The 27,757-nt window shown below is 32.6% G+C and overlaps 2 protein-coding genes across 6 annotated transcripts; one reads left to right on the top strand and one right to left on the bottom strand.

Annotated features, from left to right (window-relative positions):
* Window positions 1-1,356: 1,356 nt before the first annotated feature.
* LOC106055076 (uncharacterized) lies at window positions 1,357-18,397 on the bottom strand. Of its 4 annotated transcripts, none has more exons than XM_013211227.2 (5): window positions 18,365-18,397; window positions 9,155-9,216; window positions 7,485-7,757; window positions 6,351-6,473; window positions 1,357-5,758 (listed from the first exon to the last, which is right to left on the bottom strand). In XM_013211227.2, the coding sequence occupies exons 2-5, from the start codon at window positions 9,204-9,206 to the stop codon at window positions 5,523-5,525; spliced, it is 684 nt and encodes a 227-aa protein (XP_013066681.1). In that variant the 5' UTR covers window positions 9,207-9,216; window positions 18,365-18,397; the 3' UTR covers window positions 1,357-5,522. The 4 variants fall into 4 exon arrangements, with proteins under 4 accessions (XP_013066681.1, XP_055876724.1, XP_013066657.1 ...); XM_056020749.1 differs by having other exon boundaries at window positions 18,314-18,365; XM_013211203.2 differs by lacking the exon at window positions 18,365-18,397 and adding an exon at window positions 16,958-17,224.
* LOC106055067 (WW domain-binding protein 2-like) lies at window positions 18,195-25,909 on the top strand. Of its 2 annotated transcripts, none has more exons than XM_056020748.1 (7): window positions 18,195-18,391; window positions 20,504-20,609; window positions 21,940-22,078; window positions 22,172-22,264; window positions 22,642-22,788; window positions 22,981-23,079; window positions 23,699-25,909. In XM_056020748.1, exons 2-7 carry the CDS (start codon window positions 20,532-20,534, stop codon window positions 23,845-23,847), a joined length of 705 nt encoding a protein of 234 aa, XP_055876723.1. In that variant the 5' UTR covers window positions 18,195-18,391; window positions 20,504-20,531; the 3' UTR covers window positions 23,848-25,909. The 2 variants fall into 2 exon arrangements, with proteins under 2 accessions (XP_055876723.1, XP_013066646.1); XM_013211192.2 differs by lacking the exon at window positions 18,195-18,391 and adding an exon at window positions 18,427-18,639.
* Window positions 25,910-27,757: the final 1,848 nt, after the last annotated feature.

The following is a 27,757-nucleotide window of genomic DNA, read 5'->3' on the forward strand; positions in this document are numbered from 1 at the left end:
TTCCATAAAATAGAGGCAAATCAATAGCAAGCTTTTTAGTGCATCTGTTGTACAGAATACAGAGTTATTGATTAACTACATTTATAAACAGAGAAGATTACTGCCAATAACCTTCAGTATGGGAATCTCTAATAACGTATTAGAAGATGGCCAAACAGTACAAAAAAAAAAAAACAGAAAGAATTTCAAGAAATAAAGTTTTTCACAGAGATAGGAAGAAATGCTAAAATCTCGTTACATTGCCAATCACAGAGCAATAAAAGGGCTACTTGATGGTGACATAGCACTTATCAAACAAGTTCTGAACACCAGATACTTTAGTGTGACATTCATGTTTTGAACACATGATGCTTTAGTTTAGTGTGACATACATATTCTGAGCTTTATCGGGTGGGGGTGGGGGTGGGGCGGAGTGACTAGGAAAATTTAATTTGAAATAGGGAAAGTAATTGTAAATATATATCTATACAAAAGATTTTTATTAAATTTAATATATAAATATATTATATAAATTTTTACTATTTGAGCTATGAATGGACCTTATTTTTAATAACTTAGCTGTATAACATTTAGATCCTGAGCTATAAAGGGGAAATAGCCCTTGAGGGTTTATGAGCACGACATGGCCTAAATTGTGCCGATGTGCCAAAAACTCAAAATATCAAATATCATATTCTGAACATTAGTTGTTTCAGTGACATAGATGATAAACAACTAAGTGGATCGAGTACTTTTATGTATAGTGGTTCGATGATGACCAGTTTGTCATCCAGGGGGCTGAAAGCTTTGCACTGGGGTTTTATGCCTTCTCATTTGGTTGGTGAGACCTATGTGAGCCCGGAATGTTCGGCTGCACACTGGTCAGGTTATTCCAGCTGGAGCTAGTGTCATTGGCCTTGCTTTTCTTCTCTGGCGTTTTTCTTCTGCTAGCGTTGTTATCTTTTCCTCAGCGACCGGTGCGCCAGTTTTCACAGCGCGACGCCATGATGCTGTCATGTGCCTCTGTCTCCCAGGTGGCTGGGTCTATGCTGAACGCCTTCAGAGAAGCTTTGAGGGTGTCGCTGAAGCGTCTTCTTTGACCACCTTCCGGGCGCTTTCCTTCGCTTAGTTGGCCATACAAGAGTCGTTTAGGGATGCGGCGGTCTTCCATTCTGCATACATGTCCTGCCCATCGCAGCTGGGACTGCATCAGGATTGTGTGAATGCTTTGCAGACCCGCTCTTAAAAGGACTTGGCATTTTTTTTTCGAGTACTATGAATAAATTAAAACAACATATAAAAAAAAAAAGGTACAAAAACAAAAACTACATAGTAAAAATGAAATGTATATATTAAATAATTAATTCAGGAAGAAAGTTGAAATGTGTGAGTACTGTATTTTATTTAGTTTTGATACATGCTCAGCTTTCATTATCCAGAAAAGTAAAACTTTTAACTACTACTGATATACATCTGTATATACTGGTATAGTAAATATTATAGTATACATAAAAATAAAACTAAAGATGTTCCAACTACACATAATGGTCACTCACTACCTTAATTTTTTTTTTAAAGTCAACAGATATACATCTTTACATAATCTACTTTCAAACTGAAACAAGTTTTATAATGAATTTAATCAGCACATCCTTAAACGGATTAGTTCAGCTGAGTCAGTCAATCATTAACTACAATCAGGGCATACATTGTAAAAAACAAAAACACATATAGACATATATCCCAACTAGTTCTAAATGTGTTATGCAGATCTATATTGAATTATAGAAATGTAGAATTAGTATATATTCTGAGTCTTAGTGTATATTTACTGGTCTGAGTTAGAAAAAGTATTTTTCGAATAATATATTTAAACTATTATAAAACAATATTTTCGTGATGAAGTATTTCATTTGAATATAGAATGATTCAGTTTTGATTTTTGATAGCAGTGAGAGATAAAATGATTTCAGCTCAAAAGTGAAGGGCGATAACAAATAGAATTGGTGTAGCTGGAGGTAAACTACTATGTATGCGTGTGTGTGTGTTTATTTAATTCTAGCATCATTCTCATTTGTAACAAAACATTTTCATCCATTGCGGGTCCCTTTCGTTGAGTTGCTTACCAAGATTTATTAATATATTCAACATTATTAATGTACCACTTGCAGTAATTTTTAGTTTCAGAAAATTCTCCTTAGAACAGTTTGCACGCTAGTAGTAAGACATGACTCAGTACGATCATGCTAATCTTACAAAACACAAATCACAACAGCCCTAATACAGATGGTAAAAAGTTACTTCTGAAATAAATATTGTATATCATTGTTGTATCATTCCCCGTCTCCAAACCTCAATCCACATAGGAATCAAATACTTCACTCAAGCAATCCATTTGATGAGGAGTAACAGGAAAACAAAACAAAATCAACAACCCTTCAATTATATGTTCAGAAATAATTTGGAAAGGCCCAAGAAAAATAAAAAAAAAACAAACGAATTTTGAAAATCTGTTCTATATATAAATTAGCAGTGCTTTCTTGGTACCGGCACCTTTTTCAATGTGGGGAAAAAATTATTACTTTTCTTGAATTTTAACATTTATTACTAATTTATTAGTAGTTAAAAGTAAGGCGATCCATCCCTGAGTACTGGCACCTATTTGATTACAAAAAAAGCAATGTAAATTAGAATGTCTATCCGGATTTCTGTCACTCGGAACCCCAAATATTCAGAAGCCAGTCACCCGGAACATCAAATATCCGGATGCCAGTCACCTGAAATCAAATATGCTGACTTTTACTTCAATTTTAAGTTTACGCATGGTGTCTTACCACCATTAATATTTTTATATTGCTGGTGAATAATCTTCTGCCTTTGTTTATCCAGATAGGCCCTGTTCCCAATTTATCTGGATAATCAGTTCTATTGCATTGAAAAAAGTTAAAAAGAGAAATACACTAAGGTCCACAACACAACCAAATAAAAATGAGAGATTAATGAAGGTTGAAAAATGTTCGACATTGAACTCAATAGCTATCCATACATTTGTAAATAAAAGTTTTATGCAAATGAGATTTCTTTCTGGGACACAAATTATTATCATTTAGAAATAAACAAGATAAAATGTTAAAAAGTACAAAATGAAATGAGAAAATATACTATCATTCTCAATCCATATTGACAAGAAAACTTGAATTACTCAAATGAAATACAACTACAGTAGTACTCAAAGCAAAAGAACATTCAGAGATGAGCTTTGTGTTGTCTTCTTGATAAACAATAAAATGATGCACTCCATAACTAGGATTGCATTGGACAACGTTACTAAATAAGACTATAACAAAATGTGAATAAAGTGAACAAAGTATATTAAAGGAAATAAAATAAAACATTTGGAATTTTATGAATTGCAGGGAGATTTTGAAAATCAGTAATAATTACTTTTCAATGTAAAAATACACCAAATCACAGCAACAGAGTTCAATAATATCATCTTAATTTACACATTTTTTGTTTTAACATGAATACTGAGAACAAAAAAGTGTTAAAGTGAACAAACAGAATCATTAGAAAAAACAAATTATAGGAAGAAAAAAAAAGATTAAGCACAATTAAGCAATTATAAAGAAAAGAAAAATGAAAATATCTGACATAAAAGAAGTAAAACTCAAAGATAGAAAGTAGAGACTGTGAAAAATGCAATGATACCCAAAAAGGCACATCACAAAAATGTATCACAAAGACTAAATAAGTAAGGAAGAAAAAAAAACTTAACAAAAAAATTATTAAAAAATAATAATAAATACTTTTTAAAAAACAAAGCTTATATTAAGCATTGTAGTATCAATTAGTTGGATCAGTCATGTAATTAAATTTGTAATAGAGCTAAACTAACAATAATACATCTGTGCAATTAGAAATATTTTTACCAATTGCTTTTGTTTAGCACAATTTCATACTTTTAGCTTTCTCAGTACATTATGATCCTATCAATTGTCTGGACCAGTTGGAAAAGCCGTGGGGGTGGGGTGGGGAGAAAGAAGGGGGTATCTGGGTAAATATTACCATGATAGCCTTTTAAAATAATTTTTTTTTTTAAAGTTGAACAACCTGGATTTGAACTGGAGGGTTTTAGCTTAATTACAACACACAAACCACTGTACCAGAGAGGAGTTTATGACGATAGTAGGATTTATAGTTACCTATTGTTAGTTTCAAACTTTAAAGCAAAGTATAAAGGGGACTAATTCAAGTCATACCACCACATCAGTTAAGTACAATTTCTTTTCCTTGTTCAATACCAAACAAAATAATAATTACCAATTGCTACATAACCAATAGTTTAACTTTTTTTTTTTTCATTCTTGTATTGCCAGGTAAAAGAAATAAATGTGCAAAATTTCTGCTTAATCTGAGATTAGGTGTGGGAGAAGTAACATGTACCAGTACAAACTTGTTACAAGACAGACGGAGTGAGTTGATATAAGCTTGGTAAAAGATTGAGGGTGACATAGCTATATGTATGTTCAATGATAAGAGCCAACATTAAATAATAACCTTTGTAGTTTTTAAACTAGGTTAATTATGTAGCACAAAATATGAAGGTTTAAAAGTTAATAAAAAAAAATTTACATTCATCTAAAATATTTTTTTAAATAAATGTTATATTTCAGCTCAGACCTTAATTTTTTTATTAGCTTTGTATAGAATGAAAATCAAGACAATAGTAAGAACAAAAATAAAAAGGATTCAATTATGAATAAAGATATGTCTCAACAATATTATTTAATAGAAATACTTAATAAAGAAATATTTAGTACAAGAAATACTTAACAAACAAATATTTAATACAAGAAATACTTGATAAACAAATATTTAATCCAAACACTGACAGCACAGTACACTGTGTGTATGTTCAAAAACAAAATCAATATAATAATAAGTTAATGAGAAGAAATAATGCACAGCCATTAGAAAACAAGAAGTTTGTTAAGGAATACAATAAATAGATTTATTTATGTTTAAATTTCAGAAATTGTGTAAAATAAAATTACACCAAAGTAACTTTTGCAAAATCAGTTACAAAAACATTTCATGAAAGAATATAATCAGGTAGTTATATGTACAAAGAAGCCCACTCCATTTAGTCTTAATGTTTAAGTCAAATAATAAAATCACACATTCTGTGTTAAAATTTTAAGGCGATTGGAAAATTGTAATGTGCTAATTCTAATTTACCAAAAAAGGTATGTTTTGGTTGTATGATACTTGGTATTTAAAAATGTTTCTTATACATCTTCAAAATTCAAATTTCAATCTAAAATGCAAGCATTAAAAAGTGAATTTCATTCATAATCATACATCAATTGTACATATTTTCAAGTATATATTTCACAAATGAAAAATATAAAAATGACCACCTTAAAAGGACTCATACATTAGATTCATAGATGGTGAATTCATAAGATACAAGAAATGTGTAAATATTTACAAATTTATAATGTTTAAATCACAACAAGAAGAACACAGATATAGGAGAGCTAAATGTCTCTTTTTTCATAATATTCTGGTAAAGGCATGTTTACCTCATCATACTTTGGTGGCAAAACCATGATCGATGTAGGATCATCTTCATCAACAGGATGCTCCACATAGGCTGGAGCACTGTGGCTGTGCAGAGGATGGAGGACAATGGAGATGACTGATTCATAAGCAGGAGGTGCCTCCAACATGGTTTCACTGGCACCCAGCTGATCTAATGATGGGCTGTAAATCACTGCAATGAAAATGTGAATAGCTTAAAACTGTATGACGTACTTAACAAAATGCTTTAGATTAGATGGAATAATAATCACAGTAATAAAGTCATTGATATAGAAAACATCAATAATTAATCTCGCAAATGCTAGCACAAGCTCTGTCTATTAAAATTAGTTAAAATGTATGCAAGTTTGTGAAATAGCACTAGCAAAAATAACAACCTACAGATTATTAAGCGCTAAGCTGACATTAACTTTCTGAATACTGGTGCCGATGGTTATAATGGATTTTATGTAACATTATTTAGGATACATAGCCTTTCAAGCAAATCAGTGTTAAGGGTAATAAAATCAGAATTCACTGAGTCATCATATTTGGAGCATGAACATTCTCATTGTAATTCAGGCAGAGTTAGAACAAAACTTTGAGGTTGCAGAAAATGTGACTACATTCAGGGCATTCATTCCCATCAAAATAAGAGTATGGGATGTGTGCTTTAATTTTAACACAATAACAACACTTAGATTTTCACTTTGCTTTTATGTAGTTTTTGTTTTTCTTGTTTAACTAGAAGACAAATGTTACAAACAAATATAAAAAGCTTCTACCTGAACAGGTATGAAAACACTGAGATGCTGGCATTGTTTCTCTTCCTTGACATCTTAGCCATTTTCGAGATATCAAAAGTCTTCCAAGAATTATTGTGCCAACAAGAATGATAATGCCAAACACTACATGAAAAGAGTAAATGAAAATATGTTGTTGTTTTTTTAACAGAATAATTGATACAATGAAAGAGTTTAAAAAAAAAAAATACAGATTTAACAAATATAAAATAAATGGAGCAAAGCTATGAACTTCTAAGTAGCTATACTTATTCAGATTTCATACAGTTCATCTTCTTTTTGGGTAATATGCATTACAGGGTACATAGCAACATTAGAAATAGATTATATAAGATTTATTCTACTGTGTAAAAGGTACATGACAAGAAAAGAAAATGCTTTGAAGAACAATGATCAGATGACAATATGACAAAAAAAATAGATGAAAGTTTCATTTTAGTAATAACAGTAAAAGTTTGATTTTATTATTAAAAGAAGTTTAAGTTGTACGGAGTTCAGGCAGTTCGAATGTATTAATTCTTTATTTCCTGGCCACTAGGAAGAGATAATATATATCATCTGTATGTATTATAATAAGCCTTGTTATGCTGGATTGCATTTATTGTAATATTCTTTAATTATGGTTAGCTGATGAACATATTATTTCAATCAAAATACAGCTAAATAAGGAACCAAATTAAGTCAAACTTTCAGGTCTACCGTGATGTTTATCATAGTTTATCTTATAATTTACAGACATTCCTTCAAAAGAGAAGATAATTACATCCTCACATGTCCACATGTTAATATAGTCAAGCATGGGAATGTTCTAATGGCACAGTTGGCCTATATTTTTGAACATTTTTCTTGCACAGTGATATTTTAAAATAATCAGATTATTGCCTTTGAAATAGAGCAGAAAAAAAAATGTGAGTTATTATAGAGGAATTAATCATTGCTAACTTGAATGTCTTCAGTGTTGAATGCGTAAAATTTTTAAAATTTGGTTTTATAAAAATCAACTCGTTCGTGCATGGAAGCAATCCTGTCATTAACATAATTCAATTGTATTGACTTTAATTTTAGATTGTAAGCAAGACTCCACTGAGATTTATTCAAATGACAAAAGAAACTTACCTATTCCCATAACACACAGCATAACAGTTATAGGCTGCTGTTTGCCCACTGCTTCAGCAATAAACACTGTTCCTAGAACTAGCATAGTGAGGCCGACAAAACCAGCACAAGTGAAGCCTATCATCATCTGGCGCCAAAGTCGAGGTCCATCAGGTAAATCTTTATTGTGTCCAGATCTACAGCTGGCCAAAACTCTCTGCTGCTGGGCAACATATTCAGCGTAAGGTCTAGACTGAGCTCTTGGTGTTACTGGTGACCTGGATAGATTAGCAGCTAATGCGAAAGATAAAAAAATATTGATAGAAACCAAAATGCAACCGAAATTAAAATACTTACAAAGGACACATTAAAAATAAAATCTTTCAACTACTGTCTAAAAGTTACAAGGCACAGAAATTAGTACTATCTCAAACAGAAAATAAATATACAAAAATACAGAAATATATATAGCATAAAGACACAATTTTTTTTAAGAATACTAAAGCTTTTGAAAAATGCATTAAAAAAAAAACTTATTGAGAAATTTTAATCTGTGCTGCCTATAAACTAAAAAACAAGCAAAATATAAAACATTAAAAATAATTTTTTAAAAAGACAATACCTCTTTTATACAACTTATATAGCAATTTTTTCTCTCTTAATAACTAATGAATGTTACATTAAAAAATAATGGAACATTTTTTACCCACCTCAATTCCTCCCATTCTCCCAGAGAAAGATTCTTGGTTAAGCAGCCTGATTAAACGGATGTACTACACTAACACTTTATAATATTCCAATGACAGCCCTTATATATTGACTGTGCTAATTTTCCTGAACATTAATGAATGCAGCAATACGTGAAGGTTGTACAGTCTTCTCTAACCAAATTTTTAATTCCTTTCAATTTTTTACTTTGATAAATAAAAATAGTCAAACAAGAGTTTTCCCTGCATGGCCAACGAGCTAGTAATTAGTCAGGATCAATATAATCCAACAGTGTTTTGAAATTGTCTGTTCCAAATATTTCCCTCTAATATCCTGGTATCTGGGTCAATTAAGAAGGATATGTTCTATGGTGAGATGAGTCACAGTACTCACACAGAGGGGGCTTCTCTACTTTAGCAATAAGGAGTGTGTGATGTAGGTGTGGCCAATCCTAAATCTGGACATGGTCATGCTTCCACGCTGTGTCAGACCTTTAGTTGTGGACCGCAAAATTCGTCTTAGCTTGTAGGGGGTCTCAGCTTCCCACTGATCCAACCACTCATTAGGTGGCAAAGACTATACTCTGTCTCAGGTCTGAGCAGGGAATCTGAATCTGACATTTTTTTAGGGCTTTCTTTGCTTCTCTGTCTGAAGTATAATTTCCCTCTATTCCCACAAGGGAGGGGACCCAAATAAAACAAAGCATATCCAAGAAGAACTCTATATTTAAAACTATATCTATCAATAATGTATAATTTATTTTCCTTTTGAGATATGAAACAAAATAATTAATAATGATTAATTAACTAATTGGTTAATTTTTTTTATTGATCAATGTATTTTGATATTGTTATTTTAGGACAAATAAATAATGTGGAATATTTTAACTTGATCTTGATCTGTGGGAGATAAATAAGTTCAAAATTTTTACTAGACAGACAGTGTGAGTTGATATAAGCTTGGTAAAAAGAATTATGGCTTACCAGACTGTCGACTGTGAGGAGGCTGAGGAGGATTAGGTACAGACTGATTCATTGCATGAAGCCTATAAAATAAATTTAATTTTAAAAGAATATAAACAAATCAGACTTTGTTGTGTTTTTCCGGACAGAGAGAGAGAGAGAAACAATTTTAGAGAAGTAGATTAACTTTGTATATTATAACTATCATTTTCTTCTAAAAAGTTACAAACTAGATATTAATTTACTTTTGTTCTGCATGATACTCTAATTTTTACGTTTGCATCCAGATTTTAATTTCCACTTGAGACGGTAATCTCTTAACTCTTTCAGTGCGAATTATTTTGATTGAAAACATAGAGTTTTCCGGGATGAGCAATAGTTTTCAAGGGGGGATTTGGTTACTAAAACTAGGTAACTTTTAAAAATTTTATTTAATAATCTAAGGTATTTAATTTTATTTTAAAGGAAGATGAAAGGGCAACAAAAGGGTAATAAATAAAATAATCTTTTTTAGAAACACATTTTTTTAAAATTTATTTTAAACAGAGCAAGGAAAAGGAAATATATTAAAAATTCCTTACAAAAGTCGATTGACTGAAAGATTTAGCCTTTTAATTAAACATTTAATTAATAAATATTGAAAAAATCACAACACTAAACACATTTTATCACTTCAAATTTCATAAAAGATGAACAAATGCACTAAGAAATTGTATTATTTACATTTTTTAGGTCACGGGAAATTAACTAAAAAAGAGGAACCACTAACACAATGTTGTGTTTTTAAAAAAATAAATGTGTTGGTCCTGCATCCTATTTACTACAAAAGCAAAGAACAATTTAAGAAGTTTAAATAAAAAACATTTCTTCTTCTTCCAAAGGACTCTCAATGCCGGGGGCGAAAGTGGGGATAAGCACCCACTTTCCAAGAAATGCTCCCATGGCTTGTGTCTCTAAATGCCTCTGACAGTCAAATCCAGCTCCTGGCCTTCAGGTGTGATTTTACCAAAAATCCGGCGGAACATGTTCTTACAAACTGACATGAGAAGGGATGAAAGGCGGAACACTGGTGCCTCAAAACCAGTTTAGCTTCGTGTTGATGGGGCACATCAGCCTAAATAACGCAACCCATCTAGGAGAAGGAAAACTCTGACTCCAAACCTCCACTTTGTGGCGATACTCCCCCGTATGGGTATCAGGGCTTGGAAATGACCAAGACAAATAAATAACCCCACTGCCTTCCCACTTGCATTTCACTAGGTGCTTTTTGACGGAGGTCTGGATTGCACTACACCAGACGGAGGTCCTTGTCCCACTACACTCCAATACTAGATATAAACCCATCATGAAGTTTTTTTTTCTGGATCTGGTGAATGTGATATTGTGAAGGGGCCTAGGTCTAGGATGTGACGATTTCAAAGGGCATACCCAGGGCACACTCCACTTTAAGCTTTCTACTGCAGAAAAGTTCCATTTGGCGAGCTCTATGGATGGCGGAGAATGGACCATTGGCCAACCCCACCTTGTCCCATGGATATTCCAGCTACAGTCTTCAGACCTAGATGTTTCCTTTTATATCGGTATTGGAGAAAATTGACAAGACTGAAAACTCCCTTAAAATGCGGGGACTATATATTTTAAAAAAGCTTGAGGAAACACCCAGCCTACACTAAATAAAAAACGTTTAAAAAACATAAAAAAAGATAGTGAAATATATATAATATACGAAGATACTGGCTGAGAGTAACAACATTCACCAACGCTAGTAAAGATACTCCCTGAGAGTAATACTGCTCTGAAAGTGTTAAATTTCATATCTCAAGTCTAACCCCAGACTTCAGTCTCTCAGAATGAAAGCTCCATGTACAGACGGTTCCATGACAAATCATTCATGACAGTTAATTCACCTGACAAATGGTTCACGGGAAACCTAATTGAAAATCCTTAGAAATAATAATTTTGTTGATAAAACTTCCCTTTTTGATATAAAATCTTTAAGGCAAACTACAACCACCTAATTCCATAAATGTAGCCAAGAGGGGTTACAAATTTTTTCCAGTCACTGGGCTCCATTTTAACAAAGTGCAGTGAATAGCACATTTGGTTTTCAAACTAAAATTTTTTAGTAGCAAGATAATGCACTGTTGATACCTTAGAAAAATATGCATTTTTTGTTTTAAATGAAGAACCTATTCTAGAGTACAATACGTTTATTCCGAAAGAATGAATGGTCAGATTGTAATAAAGATTTTATTACATACACAAACACACACATATCATATATGGTGGTGGGAGGTTAGAAAAAAATTGCCCCCTACCCCCAAAAATATCCTGGCTACGCACATTATCATAACACTAAACTAAAGGGTACAAATAATGTGTAATAGTAATAGTCTGCTGCCGAGGACAGACACAGACGGCGAAAAGAAAATCTTAATCGACCACCAGCGGACAATGGTTATGCTTGCCCTGCACCTGGCATAATATGTAGGTCACAGCTGGGGCTGCGTAACCACTGGATATACTGCATTCCTCATTCATCATCATCACTCCTTTGAGTTCCTCATGGAACATAGGGCCTCGACAAAAACGCCACTCTCCACGGTCTCTTGCTAGTTTTTTTATGGTTTCCCAGCTCTTCCCGGTCTTCTGTGCTTCTTCAAGTACACTGCGTCGCCATGTTCTTTTTGGTCCACCTCTGCGTCTTGTTCCCTGGGGGTTCCACTCTAAGGCCTGCCTAGCTCTGGTATCTTTTCTAAGGGTGTGCTCAATCCATCTCCACTTCCTCTCTAAGATCTGCACTTCTATATTTTTCTGTCCACTGATCTCCCACAGTTTGGTGTTTTCTACTTTGTCATGCCACTGTATTTTTAGGATATTTCTCAGGCATCTGTTGATGAAGGTCTGTATTTTTTTTGTTGTGGCTTCAGTTGCTCTCCACGTTTCAGAACCATACAGTAGGAAAGCCTTGACATTAGAGTTAAAGATTCTTAGTTTAGTCTTGCTTGAGATGTGAGGAGATTTCCAGGTTAGTTTTAGCTGTGTAAATGTCTGACACGCTAGATTTATACGGCGTTTAATGTCTTCATCTGTTCCACCTGATATACTAACTACACTCCCGAGGTATATAAAATTTTCTACTTGGTCTATTGTCTGAGAATCCAGTATTATGTCTCCAATTTGTTTATTGTTTACTTTAAGAACTTTAGTTTTTTGGTGGTTTATTTTGAGGCCTACTCTTTTTCCTACTTCGCTTAAAGCTGTGACCTTTTCTTGCATATCCTGTAGTCTGTGTGATAATAGAGCTATGTCATCAGCGAATTCCAGATCTTCCAGCTTTTGTGTGAGAGTCCATTGGATTCCTTTCCCTGTGTTAGAGTAGGCTTCTTTTGTGACCCAATCCAATACTAGAAGGAACAGAAGTGGTGAAAGAAGACATCCCTGTTTGACTCCTGTTGTGACTGGAAATTCCTCTGACAGCTTGCCACAGTGGGTTACTTGGCAGGTGAAACCATCATAAAGGTTCTTGATTATGGTTATTATTTTATTGGGGATCCCATAATGTCTCATTACAGTCCAGATAGATTCTCTGTCGACACTATCAAAAGCTTTTTCAAAGTCTGCAAAAGTTGCATAGAGAGGAGATTGCCATTTGACACATTGTTCTACAATTATTCTGAGTGTATCTATTTGGTCAGCACAAGATCTCCCTTTTCTGAATCTGGCCTGTTCTTCCCTTAGGTGTTCATTGCATGCTCCTTTTTAGTAGGATTCTGCTGAAAATCTTGATTGGTAAAGACAACAAACTGATGCCTCACCATTTCTCACATTGTGATAGATCTCCACTGGTATTTTTATTAGCAAGCCCTTTTTCCACTCACCCGGAGGTGTTTCTGTTAACCAAATTATGTTGAATAGTTTGTGCATTTGGTCAACTATTTCACTTCCTCCTTCTTTTAGGACTTTGGGTGGTATGTTGTCAATTCCAGCAGCTTTACCTGTCTTCATTTGTTTGAGTGCATTCCTTATTTCTTCTTTTGTTATTTTTTCCATGTTTATGTCTAGTGTTGGTCCTGCATTTAGATCTGGTGGATTTCGTGGTTTAGGTCTATTAAGCACTTCTTGAAAATATTCTTTCCATCTTTCAAGTTGTTCATTTATTGAAGAAAGTAGTTTTCCGTATTTGTCTCGGACTGGAACATTGCAATTAGCCTTTTTGGTACTGAGAAGTTTGTTGATTTTGTATATTTGTTTTATATCTCCTTTACCTGCTGCTTCTTCTGCCTGATTATTGTAAAATGATCGTTTGTCCTGTCTGAGCATTTTGGTGACTTGTTGTGAAACTGCTTGGTAGTCTTGTTTTGATTGTTGCTTGTGGTTTCTTGTTTTTGCTAGGTTAACTGCCTGTTTAGCGAATTTCCTCTCTTCGATTAATTTCCCTGTCTCATCACTAATCCACTGTTTTTTCTTCTTAGGGTTAAGGCTTAGTACTTCATTGCTTGTTTCAGTAATAACTTCTTTGAAAATTTGCCAAGATTTATCAACGCTTTGTTCGGCCTCATCTAGTTGTAGCACAGCAAATCTATTTTGAAGGGATAATTGGAATTACTTTTTAATCTGGGTGTTGTGGAGCTTGTCTAGGTCAAATTGTTTCCTTTTGTTTCTTTGTTTTATTGCTTGACAGCTTCATTTTTAGTTTGGCAACAACTAGGTGGTGGTCTGAGCCAAAATCTGCTCCTCTTCTGTTTCGTACATCTAGTAATGTGCTTCTCCAGTTCCGCTGTATGGTAACGTGGTCAATTTGATTCTCTGTTTTGTGGCATTTTTTTGTGGGGGAAAATGCTGCCTCCTATCACTAATTCATTAAATGTGCAGAAGTCTGCAAACATTTCTCCATTTTTATTTATGGTGCCAAGTCCATGGGTGCCCAAACTTTTCTCTCTCTCTCTGTTGTCACTACCCACTTTGGCATTCAAGTCTCCCATGACGATCAAAACATATCTTTAGGTATTTTGTCAACTATACTTTGCAGTTGGTCATAAAATGTATTTTTGTCAGTATCACTTGCAAGGTTGGTGGGAGCATAGCACATAATGATGTGAACATTTTTTAACTTAGACAAAAAATTTGGCTCTAATTATTCGTTCTGAAACTGGTTCCCATTCTAAAAGACTTTTGAAAGCTTCCTTGTTTAGTAGTAGTGCTACACCAATTTCATGTAAGTCATCTTCTTTTTCCTTTCCAGTGAAGAGAAGGGTTTCTCCTGATTGCAGTCTTGTTTCACCAAATGTGTTCCATCAAACTTCACTCATTCCCAGGATCTGTAGTTTGTAGTTGGCCATTTCCTTGGCGATTTGTGCACATCTACCTGGTTCTAGTAAAGTACTAAAGTACGGACATTCCATGTTCCTAAGTTAAATGCTGCCTTCTGAATAAGGAAGTGTTTCTTTTTCATTGGTTTAAGTAGAGTGGTCGACCTCACAGGATTCGTTTGACTTTCCCTGCATAGCTTCATAAGTCTCCTTTGTGGAGCTCTACTTTCGCCTCTGACAATGTTTAGTGTTTGTGTTTTTGTTCTGGTTTCTATAACACTTTTCTTTTCCATGGACAGGTTGTTAGCCTATAGCACAACCCCTGTGTCCCAGGGAGGGGGATGCACCTTTTGTCTGGCCTCTTTCCTAACAGACCTGTCCGGCTTGGTAGTAACTGCCAGGAGTGATGAGCTCCCGCCGGTATAGATCTGAGGGTCATTGAGGCACTCAAGCTGTCACACCACGGCAAGGTATGTGCATCAGGTGACAGGCATTCCTCATTAACTCATTAATATTCGGATTCAAAGACAAGCCTTATTATTATTATAACTAGATCTATGATTAGGATATATATATCAAGAATCTAGATAGTCTATCATCTATAGATCTAGGCCTAGCATATAGGATAGTATAGGCTATATTATAGTTAATTATTAGAATAATTAGATCTATTCTTCTAGATAGCTCTACTCTAGAATACTCTAGTACTAGTAGTAGTAGTAGTAGTCTCTACTAGAGTCTAGAATCAGTCTAGATCTAGACTAGAGTATTAAAATCAAATTAATTAAAAGATTTAATTTAAGTTTAATAAGTAAACTTTAAGTAGTCATGAGTATAACAATCACAATGGCAATTTTGAATGTAATTTAGACTAGATTTAAATGACAATGATTTAGAATTAGATAAAGTAAAAATTAAAGTTAAAGTCAATTTATTATTTTAGATCTATTCAATTCTATTCTAGACTAATCTACTAGACTAGTATTACTAGTAATAGTAATAAATAAATGAGCTGAAATAGGATATTACCAGTGGCGTAACTAAGGAGGGGGAGAATTTTAAAATCCCCCCAAATGGGTGTCCGAAATTTATTTGTAAATACATAAATTAATATATATTTGATTGACAAATAGTGTCAACGGGTGTCTTTTTTTTTTTTTTTTCAACATTTATGGATTAAATTTATCACAAAGACTAAACCTAAATCTAGGTCTATCAGTACGTTGACTTTGTTGACATTTTAAAAATATTTTTTCCCACAGAGATCAAAGTTTTTTTTAAAGTTTGTTTTACATTTTAAACTTTGTTGCCACGAATAAAACTGCAGGATATACAGCGAATTCCAGGTATCTTGTTACCTTTACTAATAATAGATCTAAATGGCTAGTATTTTATGGCTACACTAATTAACCTTAAAGCAAAATTTACAGAATCAAGTATAACAGATTCAAAAGTTATTCTTAATAATGCTAGAATAGTCCATTATTCGGGTTTGGCGTCTATAATTTCAGAATTAAACTTCACACTCGAGTTATTCATCTTTCCTCAATCCAATGGAAACTCTCTTTTTATTTCCCTCTAATCCTTTTTCTTTCGCACAAAACATAAACAACAAACAATGACGTAATATCATATAATATTAGCACATCCTTCCTTTTGAAGTTATTATCACACCCATCCTTTTAAAGTTCTTAAGAGTGATATCTACTAGCAGGGCCGGCCCTAGCATTTGCGGGGCCCTATGCGAAACGGATCGCGTGGGGCCTAGTTTGGGTAGGGATGAGCATAATGTCAAAAATGTTTTTTTTAAGTTAGAAAATAGGCCTACTTTCGTCTTTGCAATAAATTTTTATCAAATGAAAGCTCGCAATGCCACTTTTTATTTATAGGCACCCCAAAATGTCGATTTCGTCTATTCTTCAGGAGATTTGAATAAGTTCAAAAAGGTTCAGGACTTTATCGTATATTTTGCATTTTCATGAGATTTCCTGGAGGCCCTGGAAAATCAGGAGGTCGCGAAAACCCTGTTATTTTATATACGTCATAATGGTTTAATTTAATAATGTACACTTAGAATTAGCGCGGGTCCTATGAAAGCGCGGGGCCCACTGCGACCGCATAGGCTGCAGTGGCCTAAGGGCAGTAAGGCCGGCCCTGTCTACTAGGAACTTTAACAATTCGTCCACTAATATAATAATATGAATATTTTCAATATTTAATAATTTAGATCTAGATCTAGAATCTAGTATAAGTACTAGATCTAGAACTCTAGGCCTAGGTAGTAGGTCTATTTAATATTATTTATCTAGAATTATAATTATATTATTAATCTATATTATATAGAGATTAGAGTTAGAGTATTTAATAATTTAGAGTCTAGCCTTCTAGACTAGACCTATAAATACTATAATTTGATAAAACAAGTGTTTAGAAATAGACCTAGAGCTAGACTTCAATATCTAGATTAGATATTAGATCTAATTAGATATACTAGAATGATTAACGCTTTTGCCTTTAGTTAGAAATCAACATAAACATTGATCTCGATCTCTTTATTGTTTCGTTTCCTTATTGGCCATGACTGAAAGATCATTGTTTGATTTCTAGCTATGATAATAATAACAAACAGAGTTGCCAACTCTATTAAAATTGTATGCAAACAAAATGTAGTAGATCTGTCTAAATAATGCTATTGTAGATCGAGAACAAGAGACAATGCTATGGTTAGTGAAACCTCTTCCTCACTTTTTCAAGATAATTCAATAGTAAATTCATTATCGTTAGACTATGACTATATATATATATATATATATATATATATATATATATATATATACATATATATATATATATATTATGAAATTTATTATATGAATAATTTGTGCCATTACTTTATATGAGAAAAGAGCCCTTATATATATCACAACAAATTTCCATAAGGATAAATAAAGTATAAAGCAGTCTTAGTATTAACACGACATAAGTGTTGGTTATTACTTGATCAAACAACTCAAAGTCCCTCCATATAATATATAAATAATTTGGGTAAATTCATCTGCTATTTGTAACATTAGGCCTACATCTTTTTACAAGTTTATATTCATATTTTATTTTTCAAAATGGGGTAATCTATACAACTTAACAAAATTAGGCATTAAATTGTAAAAACAACAACAACACATTATTATTATTTCAATGATCTGCTTATACTGTGATACGAATGCAATATAGGCTATAAGAAATAAATTAAATATCTTATTTTTTATACTGTATTATAAAAAAAACCCCACTAATTGTGAGTACCATAATGTTAATTATTAGATGCTATATTCGCATGTTTTTTTTTTTTAATTCATTGGATGGGATATCGAGATTTACATGATTTTTTATAATTCTAAAATTCTGTGTATATATATAGTATATATAGACCAGGGCCGATGTAGATCTTTATATAATATAATACATAGATTAGATTCTAAATGAGATCGATTATCGATTATATAAAAAAATGCAAATTGGCAAACACTATATATAATCTGCTCATGTAATATATCTAAATACTTTATCAGTTGAACGACCTGATTGTGCAAAATTAATACGTTGTATTTAAATAAATATAATGATGCAGTCATCATCTGACATTTAGAACAGCAAGACTCCTAAATCTAGATCTATAGATTCTATATTATATCTTATTGTCATTATTTAGTTGAACTAGTCTAAGTCTAAATCTTCAATCTTGATCAATTTTTTTTTATTTGTGTGGTCTAAGTAAGAATAGAACAAGCAAATAAAATAAGGGCAGGGGCTATTTTTTTTTTTAATTTATAGATCTACATCTAATGGATTCTAGATCTAGAATCTAGACCTAAACAAGAGTCTAGAGTTAGACTGTAGGCCTAGATCTACTTTACTAGACCTATCGGCCTTTGCCAGCCTAGAAAGAGTAAGTTCTCGAATAGAAAATTTTTGTAGACAACATCCTCTTCCGGTTTGACGTCATTATTGTATCAAAACATTTTGTAATTCAGTAAACAGAAAAAGAGTCAGACAGATCCAAATATTCATAACATTAAATCTAGTCCCGATAGATATCTAGTCTAGACTATATACTTCTAGGCCAGACCAAAGGCGAAGCATGTCACTTAATAATTCTCATGCTCATGGTGGAGTATTGATATATGCTGGTGAAAGGTAGATTTAAATTTAGATTTAGATCTAGTCTATATCTAGATTAGATGTCTAAGACTAAGATGTATAGTAGATTCTTATATTAGGCACACCGTATTCGGGAACTAGGTCAAAATTTTATTTTATTTTTTTATTTGGTGACGGTTTAACTTACAAAAAAAACTGAAAGTAGATTCTTATTCTGCAACTAAAGGACTATAAAAATAGCTGTGATTCTTTGAATTACCACTCATTCACATTGTCAAGATTTTATTTAAAAAAAAATCAGTTCACTTCATGCTCCTATAATAAACGCAGTTTTTGTGCTTTCTCCTTTAGCGCACACCGAGCACCGTTAAGAAACACCACTATGTTATTGCTAATAAATTATATCTGTGTTAATTAAAAATTATTTAGATTGTATTAAAAGAAGTAGATTCACTTCTGCAATATGTATTTATAGTATATTGTCTCTTTATATATGCCTTCCTATATAATCTATGTGTAGAAACAGACAGAAATAAATCTCTATAAATCATAGACTATAGACTATAGATCTATAAATTAATTATTATAATTTAATAAACATGATATTTTCAACTAGGCTACATGTATTCTCTGTCTCTTTCTTTTAATTCCCATCCAAGGACCCTCTTCTTTATATATTTTGGATGTTTGTTTTGTTACACCTTAACATCCCCTCCCTCCCATATTATAGATGCTTATAATTCTTTTCATGACTCTCTCCCCCTTCCCTCCACTGCCTGTATGAGATAGGTTGTGACACTACACGCTTAGTGTATAACTCTCCTCACCACCAGCTCTCGCCTGGTGTGATCACCTGCAGTGGGCATGGTCTCTGGCTTCAAATTAGCAGCCCGCACTTTTTCTTTCATTCATAAATTATATATTCTAGATATCTCGATCTAGGTCACTTTTATTCATTGAAAAAATCATAGATTTATTAATCCCAGTAATATTTCTTATTACGATTTTGCCTTGTGCACTATAGGAGAATGTGTTAAATTCATTATTAATGTTGAAACACCTCCTTTTTAATTTTATTTAACAGCTTACGGAATAAATGTGATTGAAATGTCTTTCTAAAGATGTTTGGAAGCTTATTTTGATAGATCCACCAGCCTAAGATCAAACAGGCTCATAATATAGCCTTCATCCCTTATATGGGTATGAATTGCCGGGGGAGGTTTATACAATAGCTTTACATACTTGGTTACCGAGAATCTAAAAAACTGCCATCTGCTTTGGAAAAGCGGAACAAAAATACAGGAACTTATCTAAAATTGGACATGCACTGTCCCGAAACATTGTTTTTAGCTCCAAACATAAAAACAAATTAATTATAAACAAAAAAAGCGATGTGTTTCTTAAAGGAGAATTCGATGAGCTGTGCCTAATATAAGAAGCTACTATAGATTTAAAATTTTTTTATATTTTAAATCTAGAATCTAGTCTCTAGATCATGATGATCTAGTCAGATAGTCAGTCATTGACTCTTGAGTGAGTCTCATTGATTCAACTATTCAACTCTATCTACTTGATTATCTAGTCAATCTAGAATCTATTCTACTAGATCTATATTCTATAATTATAATTTTAATTATAATTAATTAGCCTTATACAGCCCTTTTGCCTTAGGCTTGGCCTTACTTACTGCCCTTACCAGTATTTAATATTTTTTGAGGAGTTGGGCTGGCAGCCAGGTATAAACAATAAAAAAACATACATAATGAACTTTCAGATGCTCTGCATTAACTTGTCTCATATATATGATATAGATCTAGTAATAGTTTATATAGACTAATAGTATTAGTATTAGTATTATATGTAATATACAGAGATTTACAGAATTTTTTTTTTCTTTCAGAATACTCATTTACTATGATGGTATTGAAATGACATTTGAAGGTCCTCCATCTGTTACTCAGATGAAGGGAAAGAAAAAAGGAAGAATATTTCTGACTACACACAGAGTATGTATGTCTTGTCATTTTATTCCTCTAACTTTTTATTTTAACAGTATGCATTTTATTTAATATTGTTGTAACTCTAGTGGCGGAGAGATACTGATAGGATTAATATGTGTGCGATGTACTGACACACTGACTCAGGCAAATAACACAGGTCAACTGTTATCAATGGACAAGGGTCTGTACAACTAGTACACGCAAATATATGACTAATGGTATTGATCATTTGATCAGAAGTTTTCGTGGACCAGAGACAATGTATAAGAAAGGGCAGTTCAGTCCAGGACAGCAAGGCAGTAAGGATGGTGCGTTACAATTTGAGTCCTTGAGAATGTAGCTGTACGAGTCCAGGAGTAAACAGAGAGACAGGAGAGTTTGATAACAGCAGTTTTGTTATGTACATCAAAGCATTTGAAGTTAGTGTAGCCCATTGTATAGTATTGGCTGTTGGTGTATTTAGTTATTAAACGGCCACATTGTTATTTGGAACTCGCTTGTTGTCAAGTTCTTGTGTTACATGTGTTGTGTTGAGAAGTCTGTATAGAAGGCCTGTTAGAGAAAATCATAATATAATATTTATCGCAGATGATTATATACTGGCTTTGCAAATGCAGAAAATGAACATTCTGTTTAGGTTTTATTTGTTTTTGTTGACAGTTTGAAATATGATGATGATCATTGATTGCATGAAATTAAGGGTATGCTAGAATTAAAATGACTAATTTAATGTAAATTAAAAAAAAAAAAATTTGTGATATTTTCTGTATGAAATTAATATTAAAAAGGTTTAACTTGTCACTTTAGTGACAATTGTTGACTAAATGTTTTCACTTAATTATCTTGTTACTGGTTTATGTGCAAGACTTAGTGGAGTTATTATCACAGAGGTCTCATGTTTTAATGATTCTATATCTAGTGACTTACACAGTTATGTGATTTGGATCTGTAAGACTTGATCGCTGACATACAATTTGATATTTAAACAACCTTGAATAATTTAAATAAACAAATTGATTTGTACAATGAACAGGTATAACATCTTCGAATATAAAGACACAAAAATCATAAATTGAATTGAATTCCACATGAAATAAAAAATGCTATTTCTAAATTGACTCTTAATGAAGTATTTCTTCTCTTCCCCTTTTATATTATAAACTCCATCTAATATTTATTTTCTGGAAGATGTTTGAATGTGAAAATATGAAAAGAATAGTAGATCTTTTGGCAGACTATACAACTTTTTAAAGAATAGTGTTCATCTACTTACATGTCTTGATGTTATCTAAAATAGAATTGTATTCTTTTGACTTTGTTTACTTTCCTTTTTCAGGTGATATTCAACAGTTTAGACAGCAAAGACCAAATGCAATCATTTTCATTTCCTTTCTTGCTTATGAGAGAAGTCGAACTAGAGCAACCAATATTTGGAGCTAACTATATCAAAGGGAGAATAATAGCGGAGACTATGGGTTAGTTTGCTTTTTTTTTTTTGTTATATTAGCTTTTAAAGTCATTTTTTTCCTTGCTAATATTTTTTAAAAATTTGTATTCATATTTCACAGGAAACTGGGAAGGAGAGGCTAAGTTTAAAATGCATTTTACTCATGGAGGTGCTATTGAGTTTGGAAAGGCCATGTTACATGCTGCATCTCTAGGTACAAACTTGTGTATGATCCACTCTATTTTTGAATGCAGGACTATGTTCTCATATTGTTCTTTTTATTTTTAACATTAAAGTTTTCAAAATAGTTTGCATATAAAAATAATAATCTTAGTTATTTATTATTTTTTGGGGGGTAAATTCTTCTTCATTTCTGTAATTAATATATCTTTAACATAGTGTCACTAAATTCCAACTAGATACAAATAAGAAGAAATTTAAAACTTCAAAAGTTATTAAAATTATAATTTCAGAACACTGGGCTTCAAACTCTATACACTCTAAATTAGGAGCTATGCACATACACTTGGTTACATGCACTCTCTGCCCTATTCTCTTACAACTTGCTTTTATTTTTTTTATTAATGATAGCTTCACGAAACAGACCAACCAATCCTCCACCATACCAAGGACCACCTAGTTCAAATTACTATGCTGCACCTCCACCGGCTTATGAGCCTCCGAGAAATTCCTATTATTCTTGGGTGCCATATGAAACCTTTCCTACTGCACCACCTGGTAATGTATCATATACAATATTTTTATAGTACTTTAAAGTATACATGTTAATTTTTGTCTCAGTTTCTAGTGTGTGATATTATTGATCCATAAATTTACCTTTAAATTTGTGATATGATTTATTTGTAATGATGTATTCTGACATATACAAATCAATTTATATAGTGCTTAACTATTTTTATTTCCAAATAGCTGATGGTGTGTATATGTACCAAGCCCCTCCACCTTATCCAGGAGTAGATCCAAACCTTGCCTATCCACCACCATCAGCCCCTATGGCTAATGGTCATGGTAAGTAATGTGTCCAGATTTCTAAGATATAAAAGAGAGTTAAGCCTTGTTGTCATCAGTGAATTTCATTGACCCATTATTGTGTTTTTACTGTCAAGGTGCTTGTCAAAACAAATAATTTCAAATGCAAGCAGAAAATTCCTTTCTTAATTATGATACTTTTGCTTCTATCTACAACTATACTTTATTATAAATACAATTAATTCTAGTTATAATGTAACTCTCAAGTAAAAAAAAAAAAAAAAAGTTTACGCTTTTTAGATTGTTAGTCTAGAGCTATTAGGTGTATCTTGGTTTCTAAGATTCTAATTTAGTTTCTTGCATCCTACACAACCTTATGACTCTTATTTTAATCATTTATTCTAGTTCTTAAATATGCTTTACTGTGTTCATGAAAGATTCTATTATATGTACTCCATATTATATTACTATTATATTATTATTTGTGTATTAACACAATTTATCCACTTATGTATATTTTCGTAATACAAAAGAGCTTACAGTGCAGCAGAAAAAATCTGTTTAAATAAAGAAGAAAGTAGTGCATTTTTTTAGTGATCATTTTCAGTAATGGTATTTATTTATTTGTTCCTTGTATTTCTCTCATCCACTTGTCCAGATGCTAAAGCTCAAGAAGCAGCAGCCAGTGCTTATTATGATCCATCAAATCAGCATAATTTGTATGCACCAGCTGCATATGGAATGGCCCCACCTACATATCCTGGACCTCCACCCGCTTACAGTGAATACGAGAAAAAGTCAAACTAGTCAGATGATCCAATCGGAAGCACATCTTTTGTTCATTATGTATTAATCGTGTAATTTTTAGATATTAATGATTATTTTTACAACTATATTTGTTTAAAAACATGAAGATATAAACTGCAGAGTACTCTCCTTAAACACTATTTAATGTTGAAATGTATTATACAGAAAAAAAAAATTGAATATGTATAATTACAATGTGACTTAGAAGAGATCAGAAACCTGCCCACAAAACTTGTGTCTTGCTCTTTTGTAAAGAAAGATTGTCACACCTTTGAACTAAGTTCTTCTATATACTGATTTCATTCAATAGGATGATTATTTTGAACATATACAAAATTAGTCCAACACTACCGTCTTTCATCTGAATCCCAAACATGTCTTTGGTAATTAGGGCTCAGAAAAAAAAACTATTACAATAAAACAATTCTGTATCTTTGGGATAACAACATAATTGTTTTTTTTACCAATCATCTCAATTGACAAAATTTAGCATTCTACCTACAAAGTTTATATGAGACATTTCTGATAAAAAATTGTATAGGTTAGTAATTAAAAATCTCTTTGATTAGCAACATTTTTATATAATTTTTTGTTTTTAATTTGAAGTTTCACTTTGTGTATTGATTGACCAATGCATTGTATATATCTTTCATTCTGTATTGTGTTTCATGCTGACATGCATTTTTTCCCTTTTTTTTTAATAACTTTATTGTACACTAATGCTTTATGAATGGCTCTATTACAATTGTAAAGGTGACTGCTTGAATTGATGCTTTGAGAATGACAGTGTGAACAAATAACCTTGAAAATACAATGTTTAAAGGCTTCTCAACATTTTTTTTTTTTAAAGATAATATGATTTCTAAGTGGTTCAGTATTATATGTGCAGTGAATCAATTGAATATCTTAACTCTTAGGTGAGAGTTTTAATAAAGCTCATTTTAGAAGTCTTTGTAATTTTTATTTTTTTTGAGTCAGTTAATTGATATCCAGGACCATAGCTAGAGCTGGGGAAGTAATTAAGCTAAGTCTCAAAGCAACTTCAGTCACTAAAATATTTAACATATAGTATTTACTATGTTTTGGCTGTGTTCATAACTTGAGGCTGATTTTGTTTTCTATACAATGTGATAGCCTGTACATTTGATTCCATGTTTGTCACTTTTTTTTAATGGCCTATGAAGTGCAAATGTACATCCTGATGGGTTGATCATTTAGCTAATCTCTTCAAGCATCACATTTGCTGACTTGCTTGTCTGTTACTGTCAAAACTTTCCTCAGTAGCATTAAATAGGATCATGTTTTCTCAATTTTATTAACCTAGGCTATTTGCTAACTGGAATTATTTTGTTGTTTCTTTGTTAGCTTTTTGTGTCAACCCAAAACAAATTTGTTATGAGTCTTAGAATAGAGGCTAGTGTATTAATGGTTGAGTGTAACATGGAGTATGAACTCCCTTTGATAGGGCTTGCTTGTAACTAATGTGTGGCCAAGGAATGATGCACTGAGTGATTCCACCATCAGGCAAAATAATTTTGATAAGAGAATGAGAGATGTTTCCGTTCTCTTTGCTTTGTGTAGGTTTTGACCCTCTGAGAAGGAAGTGGTTCAAGGCTAGAAAGACCAAACTCTAGTTTACAGCCTTGACTAGAAGTTTTGCTTTTTGACTAGTGCAAGTTAAATGTTCTATTGACTAAACGGCAGTTCAAGTAATTAATTTGTTTTCAACATAAAACAAAGTTAAAGACTAATCTTTTAGGTTTGAAATTTCACAGTAGTTAACAGTATTAAAATTGAAATTAGTGGTAATTGTTATTACAGTTTTAGGGATTTATTTATGTTTGTACATACAATATTTATTGGAACTGTCTACGGGGAAAGGCTATGTATGCTTTGTATCTTGAAGTTATTGTTATGTTCATTTCTTTCCCCCAAGAGTAAAGAAAAAACAAAACGAAAAACACTGACTATATTACTTTGATAATTAACTGTGATGTTACAAATTGTCATTAAACTACTAATGTCATTTTTGTATTGGTTATTAAAATAGGGTTATCCATTGCTTAATGTACTTAATTTGTATATTGAGATGTGAAAAAAAAATGTTTTACATGTTTCGGATGTTCCTTCAGAGTTGAAGATAATTACTTCACAGTCCAAACCCCCCGCAGGACGACGGGAGATGGCAGCAGGCAGGGTTTGAAACCGGGACCATCAATAAATCTGAACGACAGTCCAGCGTGCAAACCGTACGACCAGGCAGCCATGTATATTGTATATCTGCCTGCTAATACAATTAGGCTTTGAAAACAAGTGAAATGGCATGAACATTACTAAGGCTATATTGGTAGAACTCCATTTCTATTTTCTTCAAATATTCGGTTGCGTACATTAAGCAGTGTATCTCACTGTCATTGCAAATTATATAGTTCCTGTTATGCATTGAAAATATAATTATGTGACAGGTCCAGGTTTTGGTAAACACCTTGGTCTACATTGATTAAAAATAAAACGGGAAGTCATGTGATCACAGAATGTTTCTCTTAGGTAACAACTTAAGTTCTTTTAGGGCAAACGCCATGATGCAGTGGAAGCAGTGTTATTTATTAATGGTGTCAAGATTTAGAAAGAGTAATTTATAGGAAACACACAAGTGCACTGGGCAGATAAGCCAATATAGGCAAAAATAATCACTATATTAATTATGAATATTGCCTACTTCTGTTCAGACCACTATATTTAAAGACTCTTTAGTTTAAGTGCAATTTAAGCAAACATTATTGGAATACTGGTGGGTCAATAGTGTCATGTTTTGTCTCACATAAAAATAAAGTAGTTCATTTTTTTTCAAAAGCGGAATGGATTTTTATTACAAAAAGAAAAGACAATTCAGTCACAAGTGAATAGGTCATCCAGCTTAATTCATTTCAATTGCTATACCCTAAAGCCTCTCACGCTACAGCATGCTCAGGTCCATTAGGCCTGTCTTTTGTAGATGTGGGTGAAGGGAATATGTTTCATTCAGAGCAGCAGATGAATTCCAAACAGTTCAAGGTTCTTTTATTTTATTTCTTTTCTAGCTAACCTGTTATAAAATGAAAAGGAAAGATATACGCATATTATGTCTCAGAAGTTTGTTATGCGCACTTGGTACAGCCAGTCACTATAGTTATTAGGTCCATTATTTTGGTCTGAGCGTATTTCTGAAGTATTTCAACAGGCGCTGCACCATTGAAGCAAAATGAAATGCAGATAAATGGGAGGACAACTTGGGGATGGAACTTTTAAATTACGTCAGGAACATAAGATAATTTTATTGGTCCAAACAAATTAAATTCTGTTTGACTAAAATTGTCCATTTCAGCATTACTACCATAGCAATAGCTATCCAGATCATACCGAAGCCGCATTTACAATACTGTGTATACCTTTACAATACACAGTCTCACCACGCGAATACGTATTGTAGATATTTAGATTTCGTTCCTCTGACGCTAAACTAACTCTTTACCCAACTAAATCACAAACACGTCTATAAAAACAAGAACAGAAATATCTCATTAAGACTAAGACGGCTTATTGACCCTTATTGAAATTTGTTGTGATTACATATATTATCATATAAAGACAACACATCAGAAACACACATAAATAGAACAGACACAACATAAAGAGTTCATTCAGCAACTACACACAGGCATTTTGGTCCTTTTCCTGATCCACGAGTGGCGTTGATATAGTCTGACCGAGTGAGGTACGAACGAGTTTTTGTACCGCTCTGTTCTTGTTTTGATTGACAGTAGTCGCCCACATGGCGACGACCTGTGGCGGGTGGCCGTTGTCTTCCAAGATTTTCTCGATTTTTCCTAGACACTTTTGTTCAAAAAGTTCCTTTAAATGTGGTAATGTG

This window comes from Biomphalaria glabrata, chromosome 2 (genome assembly GCF_947242115.1).
Source record: "Biomphalaria glabrata chromosome 2, xgBioGlab47.1, whole genome shotgun sequence".
In the NCBI taxonomy this organism is placed as follows: Eukaryota; Metazoa; Mollusca; class Gastropoda; family Planorbidae; genus Biomphalaria; species Biomphalaria glabrata.